The 25,348-nt window shown below is 38.4% G+C and overlaps 1 protein-coding gene across 2 annotated transcripts in view; it reads right to left on the reverse strand.

The window, feature by feature from the left end:
* The window catches only part of LOC136334123 (uncharacterized), a 155,156-nt gene that overhangs the window by 69,968 nt on the left and 59,840 nt on the right, over positions 1-25,348 (reverse strand). For both annotated transcript variants that reach the window (XM_066273956.1, XM_066273957.1), the window contains 2 exons: positions 14,947-15,057; positions 5,133-5,311 (listed from right to left, as the gene is read on the reverse strand). In XM_066273956.1, coding sequence (XP_066130053.1) covers positions 5,133-5,311; positions 14,947-15,057 — 290 coding nt within the window. The remainder of the gene's footprint in view (positions 1-5,132; positions 5,312-14,946; positions 15,058-25,348) is intronic.

Raw genomic sequence — 25,348 nt, forward strand, 5'->3', positions numbered from 1 at the left:
TCACCTTGAGAGTAGTTGGCTCCCAGCCCTGCCTGATTACACTGGCAGCTCTGACTGACAGAGCCTTACCCAGAGCCCTGCATTGAGTGGGGATAGAGTGGGGATTTGCCAGCTCTTTGAGCCTCTTACTCCCCAGGCAGAGGCAGCGGCAGCCTCATCGCTGGATCATCAGGCTGCTAATTCAGGAAGGGGAGACTAGGAGAGAGGCTCCGGGAAAACGGACTCTCTCATTGTCAGAACCTGCAAACACTAACAAGCCTTGACTACCAATGAGACTGAAGCCTAATATATGACATTGCCATAGAGTCTCATCAACTACAAACCTCTACCTAAGCGTGCCACAGAGGCAGAGCCTGGGGTACAGAGTCACTGACCAGGAAGAGGGAGAAGAAAGAAAAAGGAAGAAGTTAACCTCTCAAAATCAATAAAAATCCACAGACTTTATAACTTGTTCCACTATTTTTTTGTTTTGTTTCTTTCATCTTCTTGCCCTTATTATTATTATTATTATTTGTTTTTCCTCCACCTTGGTCCTTTTATTCTCTGCCCATTTTATTCTTTCCTCTTTTTGAACTACACTACCCATAAGTGTTACATTTCCTATTTTTTTCTTTTCTTCTTCCTTTCTCTCCATGAGAGTTGCACTCCAAACCCCTTAACTCTCTTTCTTTTTGTTTTTCTCTTTCTTCTTTTCCTTTTCCCCTTTTTCTTTTTTCTCCCTCTCTATTAGTTTCTTCTTTTCTCCTTTTCTTTTCCTCTCATTCAATCCTCAATCACGAACAAATTATTTTATTTGGGACTCAATTTTTTTTTTTGTGGCACTTTGGGTGATTTTTACTTTTTCTTTTAACTCATTAGCATTCCTTCCAACCCTGGCTCTCCATTCTATCTAGTTTTTGCTCCACTTAATACAATAGTAATTTTTTTTATTTTTCCTGTTTCCCTCTTATCCCTCCCATTATATCCCTTAGTTGACCATCACTTACAAGCAAATCATTTTATACTTGACCCAATTTTTTTCCTTTTTTGCATTTTGTGGGTCCCTACTTCTTTTTTTGCCCCTTGAACAGTTCCCCCCAACTCAGGCCTTCTGTTATAGGCAGTTTTTATTCCACTTAGCATAATATAATTCACAGTTTATCATGATATTTTCCCAAGGAGGAGGGGAGAGAAGAGGAAGAGAATTAAAAAAAGGGGAAATAATAAATTATTATTTTTTTTCAAAAATTTTTTAAACTTTTTATTCTTTATTAATTCTCATTAGTGCTATCAACAAGGACACCCTCAGATGCCATTAAAAAAAAGGAAATCGAATATCATGGATACAAAAGATAAAGATGTAGCACAGATAGATGTGGAAGAATCTATGGAGAAAAAAATTAATATATTGGAAACCTTGGAGCTAAATGACAAAGAATTTAAAATAGAAATCCTAAAAATACACAGAGATATACAAGAAAACACAGAAAGACAATTTAGGGAGCTCAGAAAACAACTCAATGAACACAAAGAATATATTACCAAGGAAATTGAAACTATAAAAAGAAACCAAACAGAGATGAAAAACTCAATTCATGAACTGAAAAATGAGGTAACAAGCTTAGCTAATAGAACAGGCCAGATAGAAGGTAGGATTAGTGACATAGAAGACAAGCAACTTGAGGCACAACAGAGAGAAGAAGAGACTCAAAAATTTAAAAAAATGAGAAAGCCCTACAGGAATTGTTTGACTCCATCAAAAAGAATAACATAAGAATAATAGATATATCAGAGGGAGAAGAGAGAGAAATAGGAATGGAGAATATATTCAAACAATAATAGACGAGAACTTCCCAAGCCTGTGGAAAGAACTAAAGCCTCAAATTCAAGAAGCAAACAGAACACCGAGTTTTCTTAACCACAACAAACCCACTCCAAGGCACATCATAATGAAATTGGCACAAACCAACGACAAAGAAAAAATTCTCAAGGCAGCCAGGGAAAAGAAGAATACAACATATAAAGGAAGGCCTATTAGATTATCATTAGATTTCTCAGCAGAAACTCTACAAGCTAGAAGACCCCAATATTTAAAGTCCTAAAAGGGAGGAACTTTCAGCCAAGAATACTATACCCATCAAAGCTATCCTTCAAATATGAAGGAGAAATAAAAACATTCACAAATACAGAAAAGATGAGGGAATTTATCATAAAAAAACCCCACTCCAGGAAATACTAAAGGGGGTTTTCCAACCAGATACAAAGAACAAAACAAAACAAAACCACAAGTAAAATCTCCATCAAGAACACAATAAAACCAAATTTAAACTGTGACCAAAAAAAAAGGGGGGAGAGGACGGAGATAAACAGTAGCTAAGGACGATGGAGTGCAGAAACATCCATAAGATAGTGCCCTACAATGAATATGGTAGGTACCCTTTTCATTACTTAATGGTAACCACCCTTGAAAAAACCACCACAGAAGCACATAACTTAAAAAAGGTAGTAACAGAAGAAAGAAGTATGGAATACAAACAAAGAAAAACAAATGATACAAAAACACAAAAAAAGAATCAAACAAGATACAAAACTAACACAAAGCAATTTATAAAATGGCAATGGGGAACCCACAAGTGTCAATAATTACACTAAATGTAAATGGATTAAACTCACCAATAAAAAGACACAGAGTAGCAGAATGGATTAAAAAAGAAAATCCAACTGTATGTTCCCTACAAGAAACACATCTAAGCAACAAGGATAAAAACAAATTCAAAGTGAAAGGATGGAAAACAATATTCCAAGCAAATAACATCCAAAAAAAAAAAAAGCAGGTGTAGCAATACTCATATCTAATAATGCTGACTACAAGACAGCAAAAGTACTCAGAGACAAGAATGGTCATTTCATAATAATTAAGGGGACACTGAATCAAGAAGATATAACAATTCTTAATATATATGTACCAAACCAAGGAACACCAAAATATATAAAACAGCTACTTACTGATCTAAAACCAAAAACTGACAAAAATACAATCGTACTTGGAGACCTCAATACACCGCTGATGGTTCTAGATCATTCATCCAAACAGAAAATCAATAAAGATATATTGGCCTTAAACAAACACTAGAGCACCTGGATATGATAGACATCTACAGGACATTTCATCCCAAAGTGACAGAGTATACATTTTTCTCTAGTGTACATGGAACATTCTCAAGAATTGACCATATGTTGGGCCACAAAAATAACATCAGCAAATTCAGAAAAATTGAAATTTTACCAAGCATATTTTCTGATCATAAAGCCTTGAAACTAGAATTTAACTGCAAGAGAAGTGAAGGCAAAGGTAAATGAATGGGACTACATCAGGCTAAGAAGTTTTTGCTCAGCAAGAGAAACTGACAACAAAATAAACAGACAGCCAACTAAATGGGAAATGATATTTTCAAACAACAGCTCAGATAAGGGCCTAATATCCAAAATATACAAAGAACTCATAACACTCAACAACAAACAAACAAACAATCCAATAAAAAAAAGGGAAGAGGACATGAACAGACACTTCTCCCAGGAAGAAATACAAATGGCCAACAGATATATGAAAAGATGCTCATCTTCATTAGTTATTAGAGAAATGCAAATCAAAACTACGAGATACCACCTCACACCTGTTACATTAGCTATTATCAACAGGACAGGTAATAACAAATGTTGGAGAGGCTGTGGAGAAAAAGGAACCCTCATTCACTGTTGGTGGGAATATAAAGTAGTACAACCATTATGGAAAAAAGTATGGTGGTTCCTCAAAAAACTGAAAATAGAACTACCTTATGACCCAGCAATCCTTCTACTGGGTATATACCCCCAAAACTCAGAAACATTGATACATAAAGACACATGTAACCCCATGTTCATTGCAGCATTGTTTACAGTGGCCAGGACATGGAAACAACCAAAAAACCCTTCAATAGAAGACTGGATAAAGAAGATGCGGCACATATACACTATGGAATACTACTCAGCCATAACAAATGATGACATCGGATCATTTACAACAAAATGGTGGGACCTTGATAACATTATACGAAGTGAAATAAGTAAATCAGAAAAAAACAAGAACTGCATGATTCCATACATAGGTGGGACATAAAAACGAGACTAAGAGACATGGACAAGAGTGTGGTTGTTACGGGGGGGAGGGGAGGTAAGGAGGGAAAGGGGAAGGGGGAGGTAGAGGGGCACAAAGAAAATTAGATAGATAGAAGGTGACAGAGGACAATCTGACTCTGGGTGATGGGTATGCAACATAATTGAATGACAAGATAACCTGGACATGTTTTCTTTAAATATATGTACCCTGATTTATTGATGTCACCCCATTAAAATTAATAAAAATTTATTTTTAAAAAAAGAATTTCTATGTGAAAATCAATGTAATGTATGCATCAGATTAAAATAATCAAACACCTTATGGCATAGGGCTAAGAAATCACTTCTGCTGCCAAAACAGGGCCTGCAGGTTGGCTGTCTGAACGGCATACTAGAATCACTTGAAGTGCTTTCCCCAGACCAACAGGACAGGGCTCCAGCCTGGACTTATGGAAGGAGAACCATCTGTCAGGAAGACCAGGTTTGTGTAAGTTGAGAACACTCCCCAGAAGATTTCAGCCTTCACCTATAGTTAGAAGTCACCGTGCTAACAAAACCTGGGAAATGAAACAAGGTGGCTCTTGGGTGATCTAACGTCAGTCACTATAACCCAGGGAGCAGTGCCCAGGCACTGGCAGTCCAGAGAGATGTTACCTGCGCCTTGCCTGAGACCACCTGGATTTCTCTGGGGCACTGCATATGCAGTGAGGTTGTTATTTTCTTGGCTTTGATAAGGGAGTTTTCACAGAGGATCTGAAAATAGGAATAAACGAGATAGAAACTTCTGCCAGCTTTGATTTATGCAGCAGCAGAGAAAATAAATTATACTTCTCTGAACCTCTGAAGAAAAAAAAGTTCTTTAAAAGTCACAGAAGAGAACAACACTGTTTCGAGTATCCTACTGCCTTACAAGACAATATTTTGGTAACGGACTGACTGCACTTCCAACAGTTTCTTGTTCTTAACCACTCCAACCCTTTCACCTCCCCTCGGTTTACCTTCTTATGTCTGTAATAGTGGAGGCAGCCATCATGCTTCAGCACAAACCACCTCTTCCTCCAACCCTTCACAAACCCAGAGTGAGTCCTTTTATGCAGGTAGCCACGGCAGGTGGGCCAAGGTGTATTGGGGCAGCGGCTGATGTCAGATCCCACCACAAGAGTCAAGATGTCTGGGCCTAGAGGGATGAATTTGGGATAATTCAGGGGTTGATTCTTTCAATTGACTGAAAATATTGTTGCTTTTCAGAAAAAAATAAATGGGTGAAAAAGAAGTTACAGTTTCCATAAATGCAATAAATAAAATAGAATCCTACAACTGGACTGAATCAGAGTTCCTTAGTAATTTAACCTGTCGTGCTGATAAAGGAAATGAAAGCTTGGGAGGTAAAGCAACTTCTTTCAGGACCCACAGTTCATAAGGAGCTGGATCAGGTGTGGGACCTGGGTTTCCTGACTTCTGATGCATAACTCTCTCTATTCAACCACCTGGTCTTACTGGGTCTGATCATGAATGACTCACATCTGTCCTTTCTCACTGTCTATAATAATGGCAAGTGAAGTCTTTAACATATTTTGATTTACATCATGAGAAGGAAGATAGGTAATGTTTGGTTTTTCTATCTCACTTTTATTCAGTGAGCCTCCTTGACCTGGCTTAGTTAAAGGGACTAACTGGTCAAAATCAATGATAAATCTTTGAACTTGGAAGTAGACAGAAGTTCCAGGAGAGCTGAGGCACAAGTGTTATTTTTATCCCTTTCTTTTGCCTACCCAACCTCGTGCTGAGGATTGGAGCCTGAGCTTCCAGGGGCTTGTCCTCTACTTCTTAGAGGGCCTTCCTTGAAAACCCGGATCAGTATGGGTGCACACTTGGGGAAATAGTCCCTGTCCTTGATAATATGAGATCGCTGTTTACAACTAGGATTTGATGCTGCTGGCATGGACACAGAATTGCCTCCCACACCCACCTCTTGGTGCCTCGAGAAAATTCTCTGACTGTCTTTTAGACAGATAGCGACCTCACCATGCTTTGAAGACTGCAAATGTGGTATGGCTTCATTTATAATTCCTCTCAGAGGTAGGCCACATCCTTGAAGGGGGACATTCGGCCTAGGCAGCCCTGACTTCATCATGGCAGCACATGACTGTCTATGGAAATGCGGGTCAGTGAGGAGACTCCTCTTATATAAATGACAAGCTCCAACTCAGGGGGATCATTCCTGGCTGAGCCACATGGTTCTGAAAATAAATATTTGTCCCAGAAAGGCTGACACAGTCTTAACTTTAGCAGCATGCAAAGCACCTTGGTAATTAAATAACTGTATGTCAAGATAATTCTTCGTTGCTATGTAAATACATTTTAATTTATTGAACTGCCCTTAAGCTCCTGTCAAAAATACATCCAAAAAAATGAGAAGAAATGATTCAGATTGACTGGCAACCACAAATGTCTTTGTCTTTGGACTTCAGTCCCCAAAGAACTGCACTCCTGGACTAATATGCATCATTGACACACCTGCCAATTTATTTATGTACCACCGCAGGGCTGCCCCCTGAGGTCATTTTCCTTCTGCTTACACAGACTGCGTGTGGGTTTCTCTGATACTGATCAGGCGAAGCTTGAGTTTCAGCCAGCCATAAACATGACTTGGTGCTCCAAACAATTCTCTCTGGGGAAAGGACACAGATGGTCCTGCTGCAGCATGGTGTCATCATATTAAAGGCAGGTCCTCATGTTCAGAGTTAGGACATGATCCTGACACAAGGGGAGTTGCTGAGTTCCAAACAGCTCTTGGGTGATGGTGGTGTTACCCTCTTTGCATATTTCGTCAGGGACCAGGAGGACGCGGGTACTCAAAGAGACTTCAGACTTTAGATGTTATCTCCAAATCAGATTATTTATATAGTTGTCATTGTTGGTGTGTGTGTGTGTGTGTGAAAAGAACTCAATGTAAAGTACAAACAATTAAAACTACCTGGTTTTGTTATTATTTTTCTATTAAATTACTGAGATCCTAAAAATATCGAAATATCCTTGTTCGGTGCTTCTTGAGATAACTGTAGATGCAAATTACCTGGTGTGTCATTCAGCGGGTCTGGGAGGAAGCCTGAGATTTCGTGTTTGTAATGAGCTCTTGGTGATGTCAGACCACAGTTTGAGTGGCAAGTCCCCGGGCATCTCTTACGTGCTGAGAGGCTTTGCTCAGAAACATAGCTTTATTGCTAGCCACCACGCTTCCTTTCCTCAACTATGAGTTAACTTCCCCTCTTCCCCTGTACGCCATTATTTTCAGCCCCAGTAGTTTACAACCACAGCATTGTTAACTTTTCCGTTCCTTACTTCTTTCTCTAAGTAGCTCTCCACCTGGGAGGAAGAACACAGGTAACCACTGCCTTCCTCTATTGGACATCTCAGGAAATTTCCTTGCTCTTTGGGGGTGGCTGGGAGGAAGGATGTGGGAAGATGAATGCCTGAGGTGAAAGAGTCAGGAGAACTATGCCTTTCATGAGATGAGAGTTTGAAAACCATGTCAGGAACAAATACAGTCCTTTAGGTGATGACGTCCTCACAAAGAAAAACTCTCCAGCAAACTCTCATTCCCTAGCACTTTGGCCTAGAATTCTGGAAGGAAGGAGTTGTGGGTGAGCTTATTTACAGCTACGGGAGAGAGAAAAATGGTTTCTTTTTCTAATTCACACTTTGATTCCGGATCTCTTCTCATTATACCACCAATCTTAAATAGTCGCACCTCTGCTGTCAGACAAACTCTACCACCCTCGCAGGTGCAGAAGGGAAATGTGTGAGATGTGTGGGTCCCTCGGAGCTGCTGGGTGGGCTGGCGCTGGGTGCACCTGCCAAGGGTCCAGGCCCCACGGGCACTCCAGCTTGGTGTTTGTAAAGTCTGCTCTTAAGGAAACAAAGGAGCCTTCAGTCTCAAAGGACTTACAGGTTGATTAAGCTTTATTGTTTTCCTTTCCTTTTCTTCTCGTCAGCATTTTTCCTTGACAATTAAATCTTTTATTTGAGTCTGCAAGTAACTAGTTCTATAAAAACCCAAGCTAGACCATCGGAGGGACTTAATTCAATAAAGATTCACAAGGAAACATTGTCATTCTCAGTTTGATACTGAACTCTTTCATAAATCTGTTTTGGATTTCCCATTAGTTAAGGTAATCTGTACAGGTGGGTGGAATTAGTAGTAGTTTTGAATAAAATTATTATTCAATTATTTTCTTTTATATTATCATATTCTATAATATATTACTATATTATTTTATTATTATTATGGAGTAGAATTATTATTTCAATAGAATTATTGAAAACTTGACCTTGTAACTTGTGGTGAGTCCCCTTTCTTTCTTTTTTTTTTGTATTTTTCTGAAGCTGGAAACGGGGAGAGACAGACAGACTCCCGCATGCGCCCGACTGGGATCCACCCGGCACACCCACCAGGGGGTGACGCTCTGCCCACCAGGGGGCAATGCTCTGCCCCTCCAGGGTGTCGCTCTGTTGTGACCAGAGCCACTCTAGCACCTGGAGCAGAGGCCAAGGAGCCATCCCCAGCGCCCGGGCCATCTTTGCTCCAATGGAGCCTTGGCTGTGGGAGGGGAAGAGAGAGACAGAGAGGAAAGAGAGGGGGAGGGGTGGAGAAGCAGATGGGCGCTTCTCCTGTGTGCTCTGGCCGGGAATCGAACCCGGGACTTCTGCACGCCAGGCCGACGCTGTACCACTGAGCCAACCGGCCAGGGCCTAGTCCCCTTTCTAATGTGAGTCTAAGGAGATATGTTAACACATGCCTTGGAACCTGACAGAATAGGCTGTTAATCTTAGGGCTATGACCACTGACCACGCCCCCAGGACACTGGGCTGTGTACTGGTGGTGAGCTTCCTGGGAGAGGGTCACCTGGGAGAATTGAGTAAAGCCACGAATGTGCAGGCCAGCCTCAAGAATTCTGTGTTTAAAAAGTGTCTCTGGTGACTCTGACATTTTGTTCGAGAGTTAATGTTTTGAGAAAAGTGTATCAATATTTAGAAATCTAAATCAGAAAAGCAGCAACCGGTAATATAATAGGATATTACTGAAGTTTAAAAATACACAGGAATGAAATTGTACAGAAATATCTAGCAGTCAAAATGGTATCAGATTTTTAAGGAATTTAGTCAAACAGATACAAAAAGCAAGCAGAAACATTTAGACTTTTTTAAAACAAGTTCTTAATAGATACCTTGTAAATATATAATTCAATACCTCTATACATCAGATAAATTGAACAAAAGGCTCTATTAATGGTTTCATGATTATTGCTTTCTTCAGGTGAGTTGATGACTTTCTCTCCCAAAGAGGATACCAAAAATCTTGTTTCAAATTCTATACATTCCAGAAATGATTTGACCAAATTATAGGCCTGATGATAAAAAAATTTGAATGTAGAAAGCACTGTGTAAATAGGAACCAATTATTTCTTCCCTTTTCCTTTTTTTGGTTTCTTCTCATACACCCACTGCGTCTCAGGAATTCTGTTTTGTCTTTTGATTTTGCCTTCCTTCACCATTACTGCTATGAATTTTAGAATTCTAAAATTGTGTATGGCTAGGTTTCCATTCAGAAGGTATTTTTCTGTTGCTTTTGATCTAGGCTACAGACTGCCCAGCATTTCATAATACTCAGGAAGTTGCACAAAATTGTCTTTGGAAAGAGGCTCTTTTTTGTTTTGTTTTACTTTATTTTATCTCTCTATTCCTAATTTTCCTCAAACATTCTGCTCCCCACAACATGGACTCATAGAATATGTTTGATATAAGACTGTGGGCACATTCTTTCACATGTCATTTTATTTTACATAAATGATATTCTAATATCTCATTTTATTTGTCCTTAAAAAAACCCTCAAAATCATTTTAAAGGATCTATCCATGGTACTGGCTAAAGGCATATCTCTTTTATTGTTTCAAAGTGTGGCATAGAGGTCCAAGTACATATCCATTATTGGTCACTCAAACTCCCTCTAAATATTCTCTACCACACAGAACATTGCATTGAATGTCCTTGTATTAGTCCTTTCAGCAGTTTCTTTGGACTTATAAACCCAGAAGCACAATTTCCCAGGACAAAGGATATATGAGTATTTTACTAGATGTTGCCAGATTCCTCTCTGAAATGCCTAGAGCCCAGCCAGAGTGCAAGAGTATTCTCATTTTGTCATATCCTTATCAAACTGGCTATCATCTGATTTCTAATTTTTCCCTCTAATCTGGTGGATCTAAAGAGTTATCCTGTTTATTTGCATTTCTCTGATCACTAACAAAGTTATTCTCCTACAATTTCTTTTATTGTCCACCCTTGTATACAGCATAAATTATAAGGCATCATGTAGAAAGGTATAAATCTATCTAACTTATAGTTCTCTATAAAAAGATGTACTAAAAATTTTGTCCTTTCCTGATTATTTTGTTGTGCTGCATTTATCATATATCAAGTTTTAATAAATATTTAGGTATTTCTAAGCTATTTAATCCATTCCATCACACTGGCCTATTTCTGTGACAGTAACTAACACCTTTTATTTACTATTATTATGGTTTTATAATACACCTTGATATCTGGTATAAAACCTTCCGTTGCCTTTGCTTGTCCTATTGACAAATGATGTAGCTATTTGTAGGCATGTATTCTTCTACATACATATGAAGATAAGTTTGACAAACTACTCAAATATTTTTAATAAAATTTTATTATTAATTTTATTAATTCTGAAAGAAGTAATGTCTTTACAATGTTTCTTTTCACCTGTACAAATACTATATATCTCCAGTTCCTTATGTCTTCTTTTGTATACTTTGGTGAAGTTGTTCATATGTTTTCATAAAGTTCTTGAACATTCCTAGTTAAATTAATTGTTTTCTACCTTGTAGGTTTTTTGTTTGTTTTGCTGTTGTTAATCATATCTTAGTGTCTTTTTTTTTCTTTTTTGCTTATTACTGGTGTAGGTGAACACTACTGATTTTTATAAGGAGATCTTGGTTTGATCAATGTTTCTCTGATTAGTTCTAAGCATTGGTATATTGATTTTATTATAATTATACAATAGGCAAATAATAATGGTTTTGTATTTTTCTTTTTAGACCATATGCCTTTATTTCTCGTTCTTGTGTAAGTCAGGACCTTTGATATGATCATAAATAGAGTTTGCTAAATTTGGCATTATTCTTCACAATATCAGAAGAAAAGTGTCCAAAGTTTCTCTATTAGTGTATATTTTTATATAATTTTTATTTTTATGGTTAGATTTTTGGTATATGGCCTTTATCAAGTTATGAAAAGAAACTTCTATTCCTACTATTTAAAAAACTTTATACATACATATATTTTGCTGAACTTTATTACATGATTTTTCTTTCTTTTTTTCTTTTTATTTGCTTCTTTTTTAATTTTGATTTTTTTTCTATTGAGATAGTCATGTGATTTTTTCTTTAGTCCATTAATGTGATCAATTGTGTTAAATATTTTCTTATGATAAGCCATTTTTATTTAGGGATTAAACTTAATTATGATGTATATTATGTGTAATTTGAATGAAAAGCTTGATTTAGGTATCTACTATGTGTTCTTAGAATTTGTGCATATATACACTTTATAAGTAAAATGGACATATTTTATTTTTCATCCTATATTTATCTGTTTCTAGAATCAGGGTTATAGTATTTTCATAAAATGAGTTGAGAAGCATTTACTCTTTCCTATTTTCTGGAAAAACTTTATAGAGTAAGTATTATTTATTTTTTGAAAGGTAGATAAATTTTGTCTGGAAGAGTGACTAGTATCCTGGGTTTTAGAATGATGGATGGAATAGAATGGAAATGGGGAAGAGTTGAGGTCTTTTTATTTACTCTCTAAATATCTTTATTATAGTCTGTATACATTTTATATTTATTCTTGCACTTACAGGTGTACTTTGACACCATAAATGCTTTTGGAGAGTATTTTTATTTATCTAGTTTTCAAATTTGTTATATAATTGTTCAAAGTAGTATTTAATTTTTTTAACTTTTCTATTATTTCCTTTTTAATTCTTTCTTTCTTTCTTTATTTATTATAGAGATAGAGAGTGAGTCAGAGAGAGGGATAGACAGGGACAGACAGACAGGAATGGAGAGAGATGAGAAGCATCAATCATTAGTTTTTCATTGAGCGTTGCAACACCTTAGTTGCTCATTGATTGCTTTCTCATATGTGCCTTGACCGTGGGCCTCCAGCAGACCGAGCAACCCCTTGCTGGAGCCAGTGACCTTGGGTTCAAGCTTGTGGACTCCTGCTCAAACCAGATGAGCCCGCGCTCAAGCCGGTGACCTCAGGGTCTCAAACCCGGGTCCTCGGCATCCCAGTCTGATGCTCCATCCACTGCGCCACCGCCTGGTCAGGCTCCTTTTTAATTCTTAATTTTATTTTTTTCTGTTTATTATTTCTTAATTAGTCTTAGAGATGTGAAGAAAATCAAGCCTGAGAAAGGTATAATCATCTTCCTAACCCGGTTGAACTGAAGGGCCACACTGACGTTTCCCTCTGACTGTCTATAACAGGTGCAGCTGCTTGTCTGGCTGTCTGACCCCACCGAGGGCCACCTGGAGGAGGAAAACAGGAGGAAATGGCCCCTCAGCTAGCTGTACCCTACGTGAGGCACTCAGCACTCTTCTACTGGCTGAGATTCCACCCCTCCGAAAAATACAATGACATCGTTTTCTCAAAAATCTCTTACTGTCACACTTTAGAGCCTCAGATCTATAATTTGCCTTTCTGCTTCTGAAGTATTTCCACTGTTGGGTTTGAGCAAAATTGGTGGGGACACAGGATGTTTCCCTGAGAGTCAGAATCTTCTTGGGGAAGGCAAGCCAAGGTGTAGTGGAAGCCAGAATATAACAGCAGATAAATCTATCCTACAAATAACAGTCAGGCTCAGCACAAGCAAGCACGTTAAGTTTAGCTCTTCTCTCAGTATCAGTGTTAGTTCATCATTTTTTAGAAATCTGAAAAGCCTCCATTCAAATTTTAGAAAAGTTTTCTGCTTTCTATTAACTGATAGGGTGAGGCTGAATGGTTCAGTGTTAAAAATAACATTAAGCTCCAGGGAAAATAAAAGAAGTCCTAAGAATGGAAATATTACTAAAATCAGGTTTTATTTAACTAAAAAAAGTGGGAAAATACAGTAATCATTTGTGATAAAGGACTTGGGAACAACAGGTAACTCCTGAAGGAAGAGAGATAAGATTCCCATGTTGTATGGAATACTATTTATTAGTATAATCATTACCACACTACCTTGGTTTCTTATCTGTAGTGCACATAGGATAAGTATTTGTGTAAGACTTAGAAGTAGTTGTGCACGTGCTAACTAAGAGTGAGAGTGTCCTTGGATACTTGCGTCTCATACATGGCAAATCTTACAGGCCTGCCAGTGCTAAGCTAAACTCGTTCTCTAAAAAGGTCCAGGGTAGCTTATTAGAACACAACCTCTGTTTGTGATTTTCTTAGCATGGTCCTCACTGGACACATCTGTTGCTGTTGCTAATCCCCAAGCATAAGGCATCAAGAGAAAGGGTAAGTGGTTCTTATTGCTCAGCAGTGGCACATGTGGCCTATCTCAAAGGCACACATGTTTATATCTGATTGCCTGATAATGTACTTCAGGGGTAGGGGCATGTGCATGCAGCTTTTGTGAAGCGTGGAATAGGACCCCTCACCAAATATCCCCATGCTGGAATACAGCGTTTGCCAGCTGCATGTAGGTAAGTCCGTAGGGAAATAAGGCTTTGTACCATGGCACTAAAGGAAGTACCTTGTTTTACAGAGAAGGAGGTGGTATTCGTCTTTCCACAAAGTTTCATGTGAACAGATACAAGGGAGTGGAACATGTATTGTTCTCTTGGTGGTTATATCCATGTCAGAATGGCTTTAAGGGCACGTTTCAAGTGACCCTCAGAGAATCTATACAAGTTTTAACTTGTAATTTTGTCATTTCCTCTCTTTTAAAAAACCCCAAGTCTCAACTAACAACTGATGGAAAGGAGGGGGAAAAGCAAGAAAAATGAGACAGAAAGGAAGAAAGAAGCATGGATAAAGGAAAAAATGAGAGATTCTTGTAAAGGAAATCATTACAATTCTATTTTTCATGACCAGGAATTTAAGGAAATATTTTGGTATTAAATAAAGCACATTTCGCTTGCTGTCATTTTCTGGTTTCATTTGTGTGGCTGGCCACCAATACAAGAGGAAGGTGGGACAGAAATGTGATTTAATTCCTATGAAAAATCCCATAGGTGTCAAGGCCTGAGAGGGAGCTGCGGGAGAGAGGCGGTCGTGCAGTCTGAGTCGCTTCTCCCACCAGATGGAACTCCTGGTGAATTGCAGCGCTCTGCTTCTCCAGACTCACGCTAGACCAGGGGTCTCAAACTCGCGGCCCGCAGACTAATCCACGAAGTTCAAAATATTTTGGATAAAATTAAGTAAGCCTAGGGGCCTATTTGTATTTTTCATTTCTCTAGCATCCTAGCTAGATATTAGCTTAGTTAACAGCAGTTGTGATGCGAACTACAGTTTCTGGTCGTTTTGTGACACTGAGTAAAAACTGCATGTACGATTGTGCCTGTTGTACTGATTTTTTTTTTTGTTTTCAACTGCAGTGAGAAAAGTGTTGCGTAACAGTTGCCTTTTGTAGACCTAGTGCGGCCCACCAAATGGCTGTGATCTTGCTCTGCGGCCCACATGCTGAGTTGAGTTTGAGACCCCTGCTCTAGACCGTGTAGCTAGCCACCTACCTTTTCTTGCGAGGTGCACAGCTTCTGCATGCTCCACACTGGTGACCTCGGTGCCATTGACAGCCAGCACCACATCTCCAATCTGGAGCCCGGCTTCCTCCGCGGCACTGTCTGTATGTAGACAGACAAGGGTCTTATTGAGGCAGGGTCCCAAATTAAGTGCCCTGCCGTTAGTCCTGTTCTCAAAAAGCTCTTTCTCCAAAGGGCCTTTCTCTCCAACTTTAAACAATGGACCATATCATTAATAAGAAGAAAAATGCTGTCCTCACAGCCTCCCTTTCATTTCCAGGACCCAGTTTCTTTGCACATTCAGCCAGGCGTCTCTGTGGTCCCTTTGCAAGATAATAGCAGCTGCTCAGAAACTCAATCTATTCATCGCCCAGAAAGTTGAACTGCTAGTTCTCATTCCTTCACGGCTGCTAGGTCTCTTTGTAACCCTGAGAAAACCACTTAACCTCAATATCTTCATCTATAAAAAGGAGGGGTGAGGGCAGAGCTTCTCTGCAGAATTGTTGAGAGAACAAGTAATTGAAATACTTATGAAGTTGTGGCAAAAACAGACCTTGGAGCAATCCGAGAGGGGAAGAAAAAAAAGAAAAAGAGCTGCTTTTACTTTCATGGTACAGGCTCCTCTCTGAGGCAGCTCAGAAAGGAAACCAAAACAGCCCAGGCCTGAGGGTTTAGGCTTTGGGGGCTGGGAGGACCCCCTGCCCCTCACAAGGCTATTTATTTTATCCCCTGGTTTTCTGGTATCTGCACTTACTGTAACATACCTAATATTCCCTAGGGATAAAAAGGGGCTTAATAAGCCATTTGAAGGGTAATTCGTTTTTAATAAGGTTTTCCATATATTTAGCCAGAATCCTTTCTGCAGCAGTTTAAATCTATTTTTCTTTTTTCCACTTGGTTTGAACCCTTTTCTTTTCCTCAGCTCTCAGTGCTGGATGCATGTGCTCTGTTCATGGACACGCTAGCACCATGCAGCAATGTCTGGCTGTCGTTCTCTAAAATACCACAAACCTCCTCAACATCTTTTCATCTTAAAGTATGACTTGATTGGTGAGGGAACATGACTGAATATTTTTAGTAATGACCACCATTTGTCTAAGACTGTTTATAATACATAATGGGGAAGGTCTTCACTGCTCAGATAAACAACGGCCAATCAATGTAGAAAGGTAAGTGAAGAATAATATTTAATATTCCCATACATTTACATAATGTCATTCTTGTAATAAAGTCTCATGGTATGATTGATTTTTTTAAATGAATTCTTTCATAGTTTTAAAGGACTCAGAGGACTTATATCAATGCCTTCTAAATTAAATTCTAAAATGATGATATAGGTTCAGAGATGTCAATTTTTTAAATTAATGTTTGTATTCTCTATGGTATAAATATTGTCTTATATATAGTAGTTATTCATTAAAACATATTGAATGGATGATTCAAAAATTATGCCTTCAAGAGGTTTAGAATTTCACTGGGGATGAAAAGACATGCACAATGAAAAAGCAAAGCACCTTGCAATACAGTGAGTGGTAAGTATAACATAAATAACAAAGACTAGATAGGTATTGTGAAACCTTAAAAAAGGAAATTCTCACTCCCACTTGAAGTGGTTTAAAAACGTTTTTCAAGGCAGTAGAACTTGGTCTAACCTTGATGAATAAAATGGATTCTCCACAGTGGGGAGTAATGAGGAGGGCAGGGTGGCAAGGACTGCCGGGTATTCACAAAGCTAATTGCTCTTTTATCTGTACTCACAGTTGGACAGCTTTTCTCAGACTCTCTGGTAATTGTCTAGGCAATAGGATTGACTTATAGCCATTATAATGTAGATAGAAGTGATATATGTCACTTCTAGGCCTGACGGATAGAAAAATCCTATGGACCACCCTTCATACATTTTCCCATCTGCTTGCCAGATGCAGTTAACTTCAAGACCCTGGGGGATGATACACCTAACAACAACAACCACAAAAGTAAACAAAACACCTGAATCTTGAAACAGTATGTCAAAGCCAGCCTCTAACCAAAACATCCACACTGGACTGTTAACATGAATGACTAATGAGCTTTTATTGTCTTAAACTGTTCATATATTTTTTGTTAGCAAAGAAAGCATAACTTTGATCAGCAAGCCAAGAAAGGAAAGTTTTCTGAGCAAAAGTACACGAGTAGAATGTTTGAAGACATGCCAAAGAGGTAGTTTCCTATTCAACTGCAGCATAAATTGCAGGTGGGTAAGGAGCATGGAGGAGAAGATTGAAGCTAGCCAGTGTGTAAGGGTGTTCCAGTGAAGACAAGGAATTTGTACTTGATACTTCAACGGTAGAAAGCCAGTCAGTTTGTGAGCAGCATTTAAATAGATATGCAGTGGTTTTCAAAAGACTAATTTAGAATAGGGAGAGATTAAACTAAGCAGATTAGCAAAGATATTATTATCAGAATTAGTACAGGCTTATAATATGACTCTGGCAACAGGAACTGGAAATGAATGGAAAGTATAAAATGCTATCATAGGACCTAAAATACTTCATTGCACTCATTTGTATATCTGCCTTTCTATACCTAATGGGCTATGAGCACCTCGTGGCAAGTAATATTTGTGTATTTATGTATGTATGTATTCCTCACGTCTAGAATAATCTCTGACACATGACATTGTAGGGTAAATAGATGTGTTTGGTTTTTTTGATAATTTCAAAATAGCCATGAAAAAGAAAATTGAGAATGTTCCTTAGGCTTATTTATTTATTTATTTTCAGCAAGAGAGAGAGAGAGAGAATGAGAGAAAGAGAGAGAGAGAGAAAGAGACAAGAAGGAAGAGAGATGAGAAGCATCAACTCGTAGTTGCGTCACTTTAGTTGTTCATTGATTGCTTCTAATATGTGTCTTGACCAGGGACTCCAACTGAGCCAGTGACCCCTTGCTTAAGCCGGTGACCTGGCACTCAAGCTGGCGAGTCCATGCTCAAACTGCAGAGCTCAGGAGATCCCACATTGAACCTCCATCCATTGTGCCACCACCGGTCAGGCTGACTACTAAACATTTTTTTCAGGTGCTTATTGGCTATGTGTACATTTTCTTTGGAGAAATGTTTATTCAAATCCTTTCGTATTTATCTTTGTATTACTGAGTTATGAGAGTAAAAATGATTCATTGGTAAACAAATTATTTCTGAAGTTTAACCCTTCTTATTTATTCATTTTTAACTTTAGTTATAGAGGGTACTGATTATGTTCCATTTTGCAGTGCAACTTACATATTCTCCCTTTATCTACTAATTATGGTAAGAATTTGAGGCATTAGGACTTCTTGGAGGAGGGAGCTATTTCAAGGTGACCTGTAATATACCACATAGATGGCTGCCCTACTTGTTCTTGGGAGCAGATGAAGTATGTACCCGACATTAAACAGGAAGGATTGAGATGGTAGAAGAACAAGGCCATGATTTTCTAAGTTTGTTTTTTAAAAAGGATACTGACTGCAGAGTTCTGGGTTTATTATAAAAAGTTAAATGATGAGCTACTCCATCCTTTCATGCATATTTACATATAATGCAGAATCTGAAAACCTTATAATTAAAAGGGGGCTTATCTTTTTAATTTTAAAAAATTGTACTATAACAATAGCATTTTAAATTCTAGAGCTTTCAGAAAGATAGGCTTGTTCATAATTTCCTCTATGGTGTGCCCATCTCTAAATGTATAGTTTTCTTTTCAAGTTTACTTGATATCAATGTTGGAACATCTGGTTCTATTGTTTATACCAACAGATCTCACTAGCATTTAGGCTTCCACAGAAAATGTTCATGCAAATGCCAACTGGGTGTGGGCAATTAGCTATGTAGGCTACCAGCACACTCCCTCTCTGTATGCTCATGGATAATCACTTCCATCCCACCTAAACATCTCCCACTTTATCTTTTTATCTTCAGTGTGTAATTAAGCCTCTCTAGTGCATCCAGAACAATGCTTTGTGGTGTGAATGAGATTCACAAAAGTGCTGAAAATATGTGTAATTTTAAAGCCTCTCAACTGCTTATTTAGTAGATTTGACTCAACATGGGTTTCAGAGGTTGCTCTTCAGCACTGAGGGATACATTTAAAAAGAGGGAGGAGCTGCTTAAATCTCTGCTAGGGCAGCACTTTCTGGTATTGAATATAGTCCTAAATTAACTATGTATTGTACCATTTTTGCTACAGTAGACAGGCTTCAGTTTTTCCTACTACAAAACCTCAGGGCCTCCTGAATACAAAGTCATTTGTAATGTAACATTTTTATCTGTTTCACATTTGAATGGATGAGATACAATTAACTATTTCAGTTGTAGAGTTACAAAGGTATCAAACAGTAAAGAAAGCATAACATTTTGTTAAACTGCATTTAGTTATTTTATCTAGAATGACAGGCACAAAAAGTCTGTCAAGGTTTTAGATATTTTGCAAAATTCTGCTAAACTTATACGGTTAGACTTATTTGATTTTTTAGAAAGAGGTATAGTCATTTAATTTTGTTATATATTATTTTATTTCTTTAAGACAAATCTTGCAAAAAAAAAAGAGAGGAGAGTAGGGAAAAGGGAAAAAGAAAAAAGGAAAGAGAAGAGAAAAAATGCCAAGAGGAGGAGGACAGAGAAGACAGGAGTGAGAAGGTATGGCACATCTGTGAATGCATTCTCCATTAGTAAACTAGTGGGCTTGCCAGGTGGATCCCAGTTGGGGCGCATGCGGGAGTCTGTCTCTCTGCCTCCCCTCCGCTCACTGAATAAGCAAAAAAAGAGAACATAGTGAAAAAATCAGGAGCCACTTTATGATAAAAAATGTTGGCCTGTCTTTGTGTATATACAGAAATAATTAATCCCACTATTATTTTTTGTTCTTATTTATTTGAAGGGCACTATGGGCCCAAGTAAGGTCGATCCTAAACAAAATTCGCAAACTTTATTCTTTGTCACTTGAGTTCTATCACCCTGTTTCTTTTCTACCATTTCCCTAATTACTCGCGGTCCCCTCTTCCAGCCGCAATGCCACCAACATTTGGTGAAACTCCCTCCCTTGCCGTTTCCTTAGTAATAGAATTATTTGCTAAATCGTCATTTATATATTTAATTAACTGATTAAACTTTAATTGAAATTCATTCACATCAAAGTAAAAATATATCCATTCATTTGCATTTTAATATCTAATACAGGATTAAAGGATTTTTTTCCTGGATGAAAGAATTTGCAACTTATTAACTTGGCCCTTTGCTTGTCTATAAGTATTTTAGGATCTAACTGAAAAAAAAAAAAGTTACCACAAATGCAAAAATGAAAGCAGCTACTTTACTAGAATTTTAATTGGGATTACAGCTATAGATTAATTTAAGGAAGCACTGACATCTTGAAATATTAAGATTTACAAATGATACACATTTTCCTGCCAATTTAGGTGTACTTAAATTTCTTTCTATATTTTGTTATTTTTAAAGTAGTATTTGTCACACCTTTATTAGGATTATTCCTATTAATTTCTCCCCCCTGCCAGGGCTTTTTATTCTATACCCCGTGAGGAGGTCCTGGGTCTACACTGCCAAAATGCTCCTTCAAGAGAACTTGATGTGAGGGTTATAGTTGAGTGAAAGCCCTCAGCTGCCACCCTTTCTGGTCAATGCTCCTCACATTAAGGATGCATTCACCCCAGGAAGTGACTGCTTTCACCCAGTGCTTGAATCTGGAGAGGGTACTACAACCAGGCTGTTTCTGGCTAATGTGGGACTTCTCTAACGGGCACGCTGCTCTTCGCTTCCTATCAGCTCCACCGCAGTTTGAGGTCCTTCCCACCCAGGCCTGCTTCCCTTCCTCTCGCTTTTCACAGGTGCCAGCCCTGTGTTGCAGTCTGAAGGCTCTTCTGCCTATGTATGCCCTCTTTTGTCTGTCATAGTTATTTCCTCCAATCTTTTGCACATCTATTGTATTAGTGTCTATTGATCAGACTACAGAAACTGAGAAAAAGGAATTCCTTTTATTATCTTAAGGAAATTTGCATTTGTTCTTAATTTACTTATCCTCTTGTAAGTTATGAAAATGTGGAAGGATTGGCCTTTGATTGGAAAAAGAGGAAAGGAGGAACATATAAAAATTTGAGTATATTTGAGGGTATAGAGGTATGATGTCTAATGAATAGAAAACAGAGATGGGATAGAAATGGAGATGGGAGATAGTGAAGAAGATATAGTCCATGCTTGTGAGTCAGGGGCAGGCTCATCAAGGGGAGGAGAGAAACTCTAGATTGGGTAAGAATTCAGAAATTTTGATTATTACACTAGACTGACCTGTGGTTCTATGATTAGTAGATTGTACTGAGCCTTTAATGAGAAAACAACACTACTTTTATTGTCTAAGAGAGACTACAAAAAATTAGGATGCATCCTAGAGCTCACCCAGAGCATGGAAATAAGGGTGTGCAAAGTAAGCTTAATGAATAGTACTGAGAAAAAGCTATTTTATATAATACAGTGATGGAATCCTGCTCAACCATAAACTGTTAGATATTTGAGATAGTCATTTCTACTGTGTAGTTAAGAAGAATTGAGGTGATTTTTTTCATGTATTGAATATTTTTCTTAACAGATGAGTATAAACTAGGTCAATTCAAGTCACAAAAAATTCAAAAGTAATTCTTTGATAAGAATAATTGGATTTTCAAAGAGTGTGATTAGATGGAAGTAATATTACTTCAGGAAGAGACAAAACACCACCTTTGCATGTGCAAGTGATGTTTTGTCTGTGTGCCTGTTGTTTATCACTCATTGGCTCAGAGCGCCACCATGTCAGTGTGATTTGAGATGAGAGGTGCAGAATTCCTTGAGGTCTTATCACATCTTCTCCATCTCTTCTCCATTATGTGGTAGCTTGGGGAAGGTAAAGAAGCATTACTCTATTCTCAGGTTCAGGGTGGGCCAGGTTTCTTACCAACAGTCGGGACAATGCACTTCTCCGCGCACTTTGCTGGTGAAACAGCTCTTAGGGGTCCGCAGAGGACACTGAAACACGAGCGCATTTGAAGCCAGTTCCCTCTGTCTTTATGACTGATGTGTGGTGGGAAAGTTGGAACTGCTGAGATTGTTTTGGATCCCCTTCATTGCTTAAATCACTTTGAGCCAGATTTCTATTGAGTTGCAACAGAGTCCTAACTGATTTAAGCCATAGGGAAATAACTCTGGTTCTGGATGTAGAAATTCTGATATCTAATTCTGGAATTGCCATGATATAGCTATATAACCTTAGGCAAGTTATTTAACCAGTTTGAGCCTTAATATAGTCAACTGTTAAATGGAAGTGGTCATATTAGATTTTAGGTTCCGTTGTATAGATACAGGAGAGAACATATATAAAATGCCCTGCTCATAATAGGTATCCAATGAATGTGAGGTTCTTCTCTGCAACATCACATGGATTTTGTGTTTAAAGTAAATGTAATTATTACTTTGATATTATACATATGTAAACTTTTTCTTTATAAACATCAATGAATGTGAAATAGATATCCAGGTCACTTAATATTTAGGTAATCCCTTCATGCTTAAAGAAGACTAAGCCTCTATAGTATTACACAAAGTCTATGCCACTAATCACCTGGTGTAAGTGATAACCTGTAAGAACTTTCCTTAGGATAGGTCCTAAAATTATAAAACTTAGTCTCTTTGCTGTACCAGAAATATCTCACAATCTATCTAGGTACTCAGTATTTCTTTTCTCTATTTCCATGATCTGAGAACTGATTAGAAAATTCTATTCCTATAAAAAATTGGTGGTTGTCTGGGCATATTTTTTTCTACACTCTGGTGTCACCTATGACTGAAATGATGGTCTAGGAGGCAACAATTCCATCTACCACATCTATCATTCCTGTTAACCAGAGCTGAGTAGACCTCCACTCCTGCACAGATGTGAGAGCTGATTCCCAGTAGAATCACATAGCATACAACAAAGGGTACCTGAATGCTGACAAGCAAAGGAAAGTGAAATGTGACCCTGGGTGATAACGGTGCCAGGGAAGGGATTAGAGCACCAGGACAAAGCAGGAAGGATCATAATCCTGTACAAATTCCTCCCTTCCCCTCTGCCTCATGCGTCCACAGCCCTCAGGTACCTAGGGCGCTCCTGGTCTCTCTGTTGCCTTTTGGATACTGCACAAAGTATTGAGGATAAAATAATGGGTAAGACCCCATTTCTGACGTTGGGAAACTCACAGTCGAAATGGGTACTGTAACATAATTAAGAATCCCCTAGTGGCCCTGAGTCTCCCTCTGTGATCATCTCATTAGGCCTCACCTGATGAACCATGCTAGTTGTGGTCATCCTTATTCTATATTCCTACCAACCTTAGTGTCTGGCTTCAATTTTTTAAAAAAAAAATTATTTAGAAAATTAAATTTAATGGGGTGACATTGATCAATCAGAGTACATAGGTTTCAGGTAAATATTTCTATAGCATTTGAACTATTAATTGTGTTGTACACCCATCACCCAAAGTCAATCCATTATCTGTCCCCTTATATTTGTCACTCTATACTCCCCTCTCCCTCACCACTCCCCCACAATCCCCTCTCCCTGGTAACCACTTAACTTTTATCTATGTCAGTGAGTCTCATTTTTATATCCCACCTAGGTGTGAAATCATATAGTCCTCAGCTTTTTCTGATTTACTTATTTCACTCAGTATAATGTTCTCAAGGTCCATCCATGTTGTCGTAAATGGCAATATGTCATCATTTCTTATGGCTGAGTAGTATTCCATTGTATATGTGTACCACATCTTCTTTATCTAATCCTCTATTAAGGGAAACTTTGGTTGTTTCCATGTCCTGGCTACTGTAAATAATATTGTGATGAACATGGGGTCCATGTATCTTTCTGTAACAATGTTTTTGAGGTTTTTTGGTATATACCCAGTAGAGGGATTGCTGGGTCATAAGGTAGTTCTATTCTTATTTTTTAAGGAACCACCATAATTTCTTCCATAATGAATGTACCATTTTACATTCCCACCAACAGTGAATAAGGGTTCCTTTTTCTCCACAGCCTCTCCAGCACTTCTTATTACCTGTCCTGTTGATAATAACCAATCTAACAGTTTGAGGTGGTAGCTCATTGTAGTTTTGATTTGCAATTCTCAAATAGCTAGTGAAGATGAACATCTTTTCATATATCTATGGGTTATTTGTATGTCTTTTAGGGAAAACTGTTCAGGTCCTCTCCCCATTTTTTAATAGGATTGTTTGCTTGTTTTGTTGCTGAGCTTTGGCAGTTCTTCAAATATTTTGAAAATTAACCCCTTATTGGAGCTGTTGTTTGTAAATATCATCTCCCATTCGGTTGGCCGCCTTTTTGTTTTGTTGTTGGTTTCTTTTGCTGTGTAGAAGAAACTTTTTAGTTTGATATAGTCCCATTCATTTATTTTTGCCTTAATTTCCCTTGCCTTTGGGGTCAAATTCATAAATTGTTCTTTATGGCCAAGGTTCGTGAGTTTACTACCTATGTTTTCTTCTATGTCATTTATTGTTTTATATCTTATATTTAGACCTTTGATCCATTTTGAAATAATTTTTGTGCAGGGGACAAACTGTAGTCAAGTTTCATTCTTTTGAATGTGGCTTTCCAATTTTCCCAGCACCATTTATTGAAGAGGCTTTCTTTTCTCCATTGTGTGTTTTTGCCTCCTTTGTCAAAGATAATTTGTCCATATATCTGTGGTTTTTACAAAATTTAATTTGGCCCTGGCCAGTTGGCTCAGTGGTAGAGTGTCGGCCTGGCATGCAGGAGTCCTGGGTTCGATTCCTGGCCAGGGCACACAGGAGAAGCACCCATCTCCTTCTCCACCCCTCCCCCTCTCCTTCCTCTCTGTCTCTCTCTTCCCCTCTCGCAGTCAAGGCTCCATTTGAGCAAAGTTGGCCTGGGTGCTGAGGATGGCTCTGTGGCCTCTGCCTCGGGCACTAGAGTGGCTCTGGTTGCAACAGAGCGATGCCCCAGATAGGCAGAGCATCGCCTCTGGTTAGCGTGCCGGGTGGATCCCAGTCGGGCACATGCAGGAGTCTATCTGACTGCCTCCTCATTTCTAACTTCAGAAAAATACCAAAATATTTTTTAATATAATTTTTATTTTATTTTTTTATTTAATTTATTCCATTTACATAGATTCTACTGTCGCCCCGAATACATCCCCCCATCCCCCGTATTCCCCTCAACATCTCCCTTGCCCCTATCCCAACCTTGTCCTCCCTCCTTCCCTTCAAGTTTATCCCATCCTATCATCCCCTTACCCTCTGTCCTCTGTTCCTCTGGTCCCTTTGATCCCTCCTCTGTCTCAGTTCCGTTCCTCAGTTCACACTGTTTCTTGGGTTCCTCAAATG

Source organism: Saccopteryx bilineata, chromosome 4, assembly GCF_036850765.1.
Source record: "Saccopteryx bilineata isolate mSacBil1 chromosome 4, mSacBil1_pri_phased_curated, whole genome shotgun sequence".
In the NCBI taxonomy this organism is placed as follows: Eukaryota; Metazoa; Chordata; class Mammalia; order Chiroptera; family Emballonuridae; genus Saccopteryx; species Saccopteryx bilineata.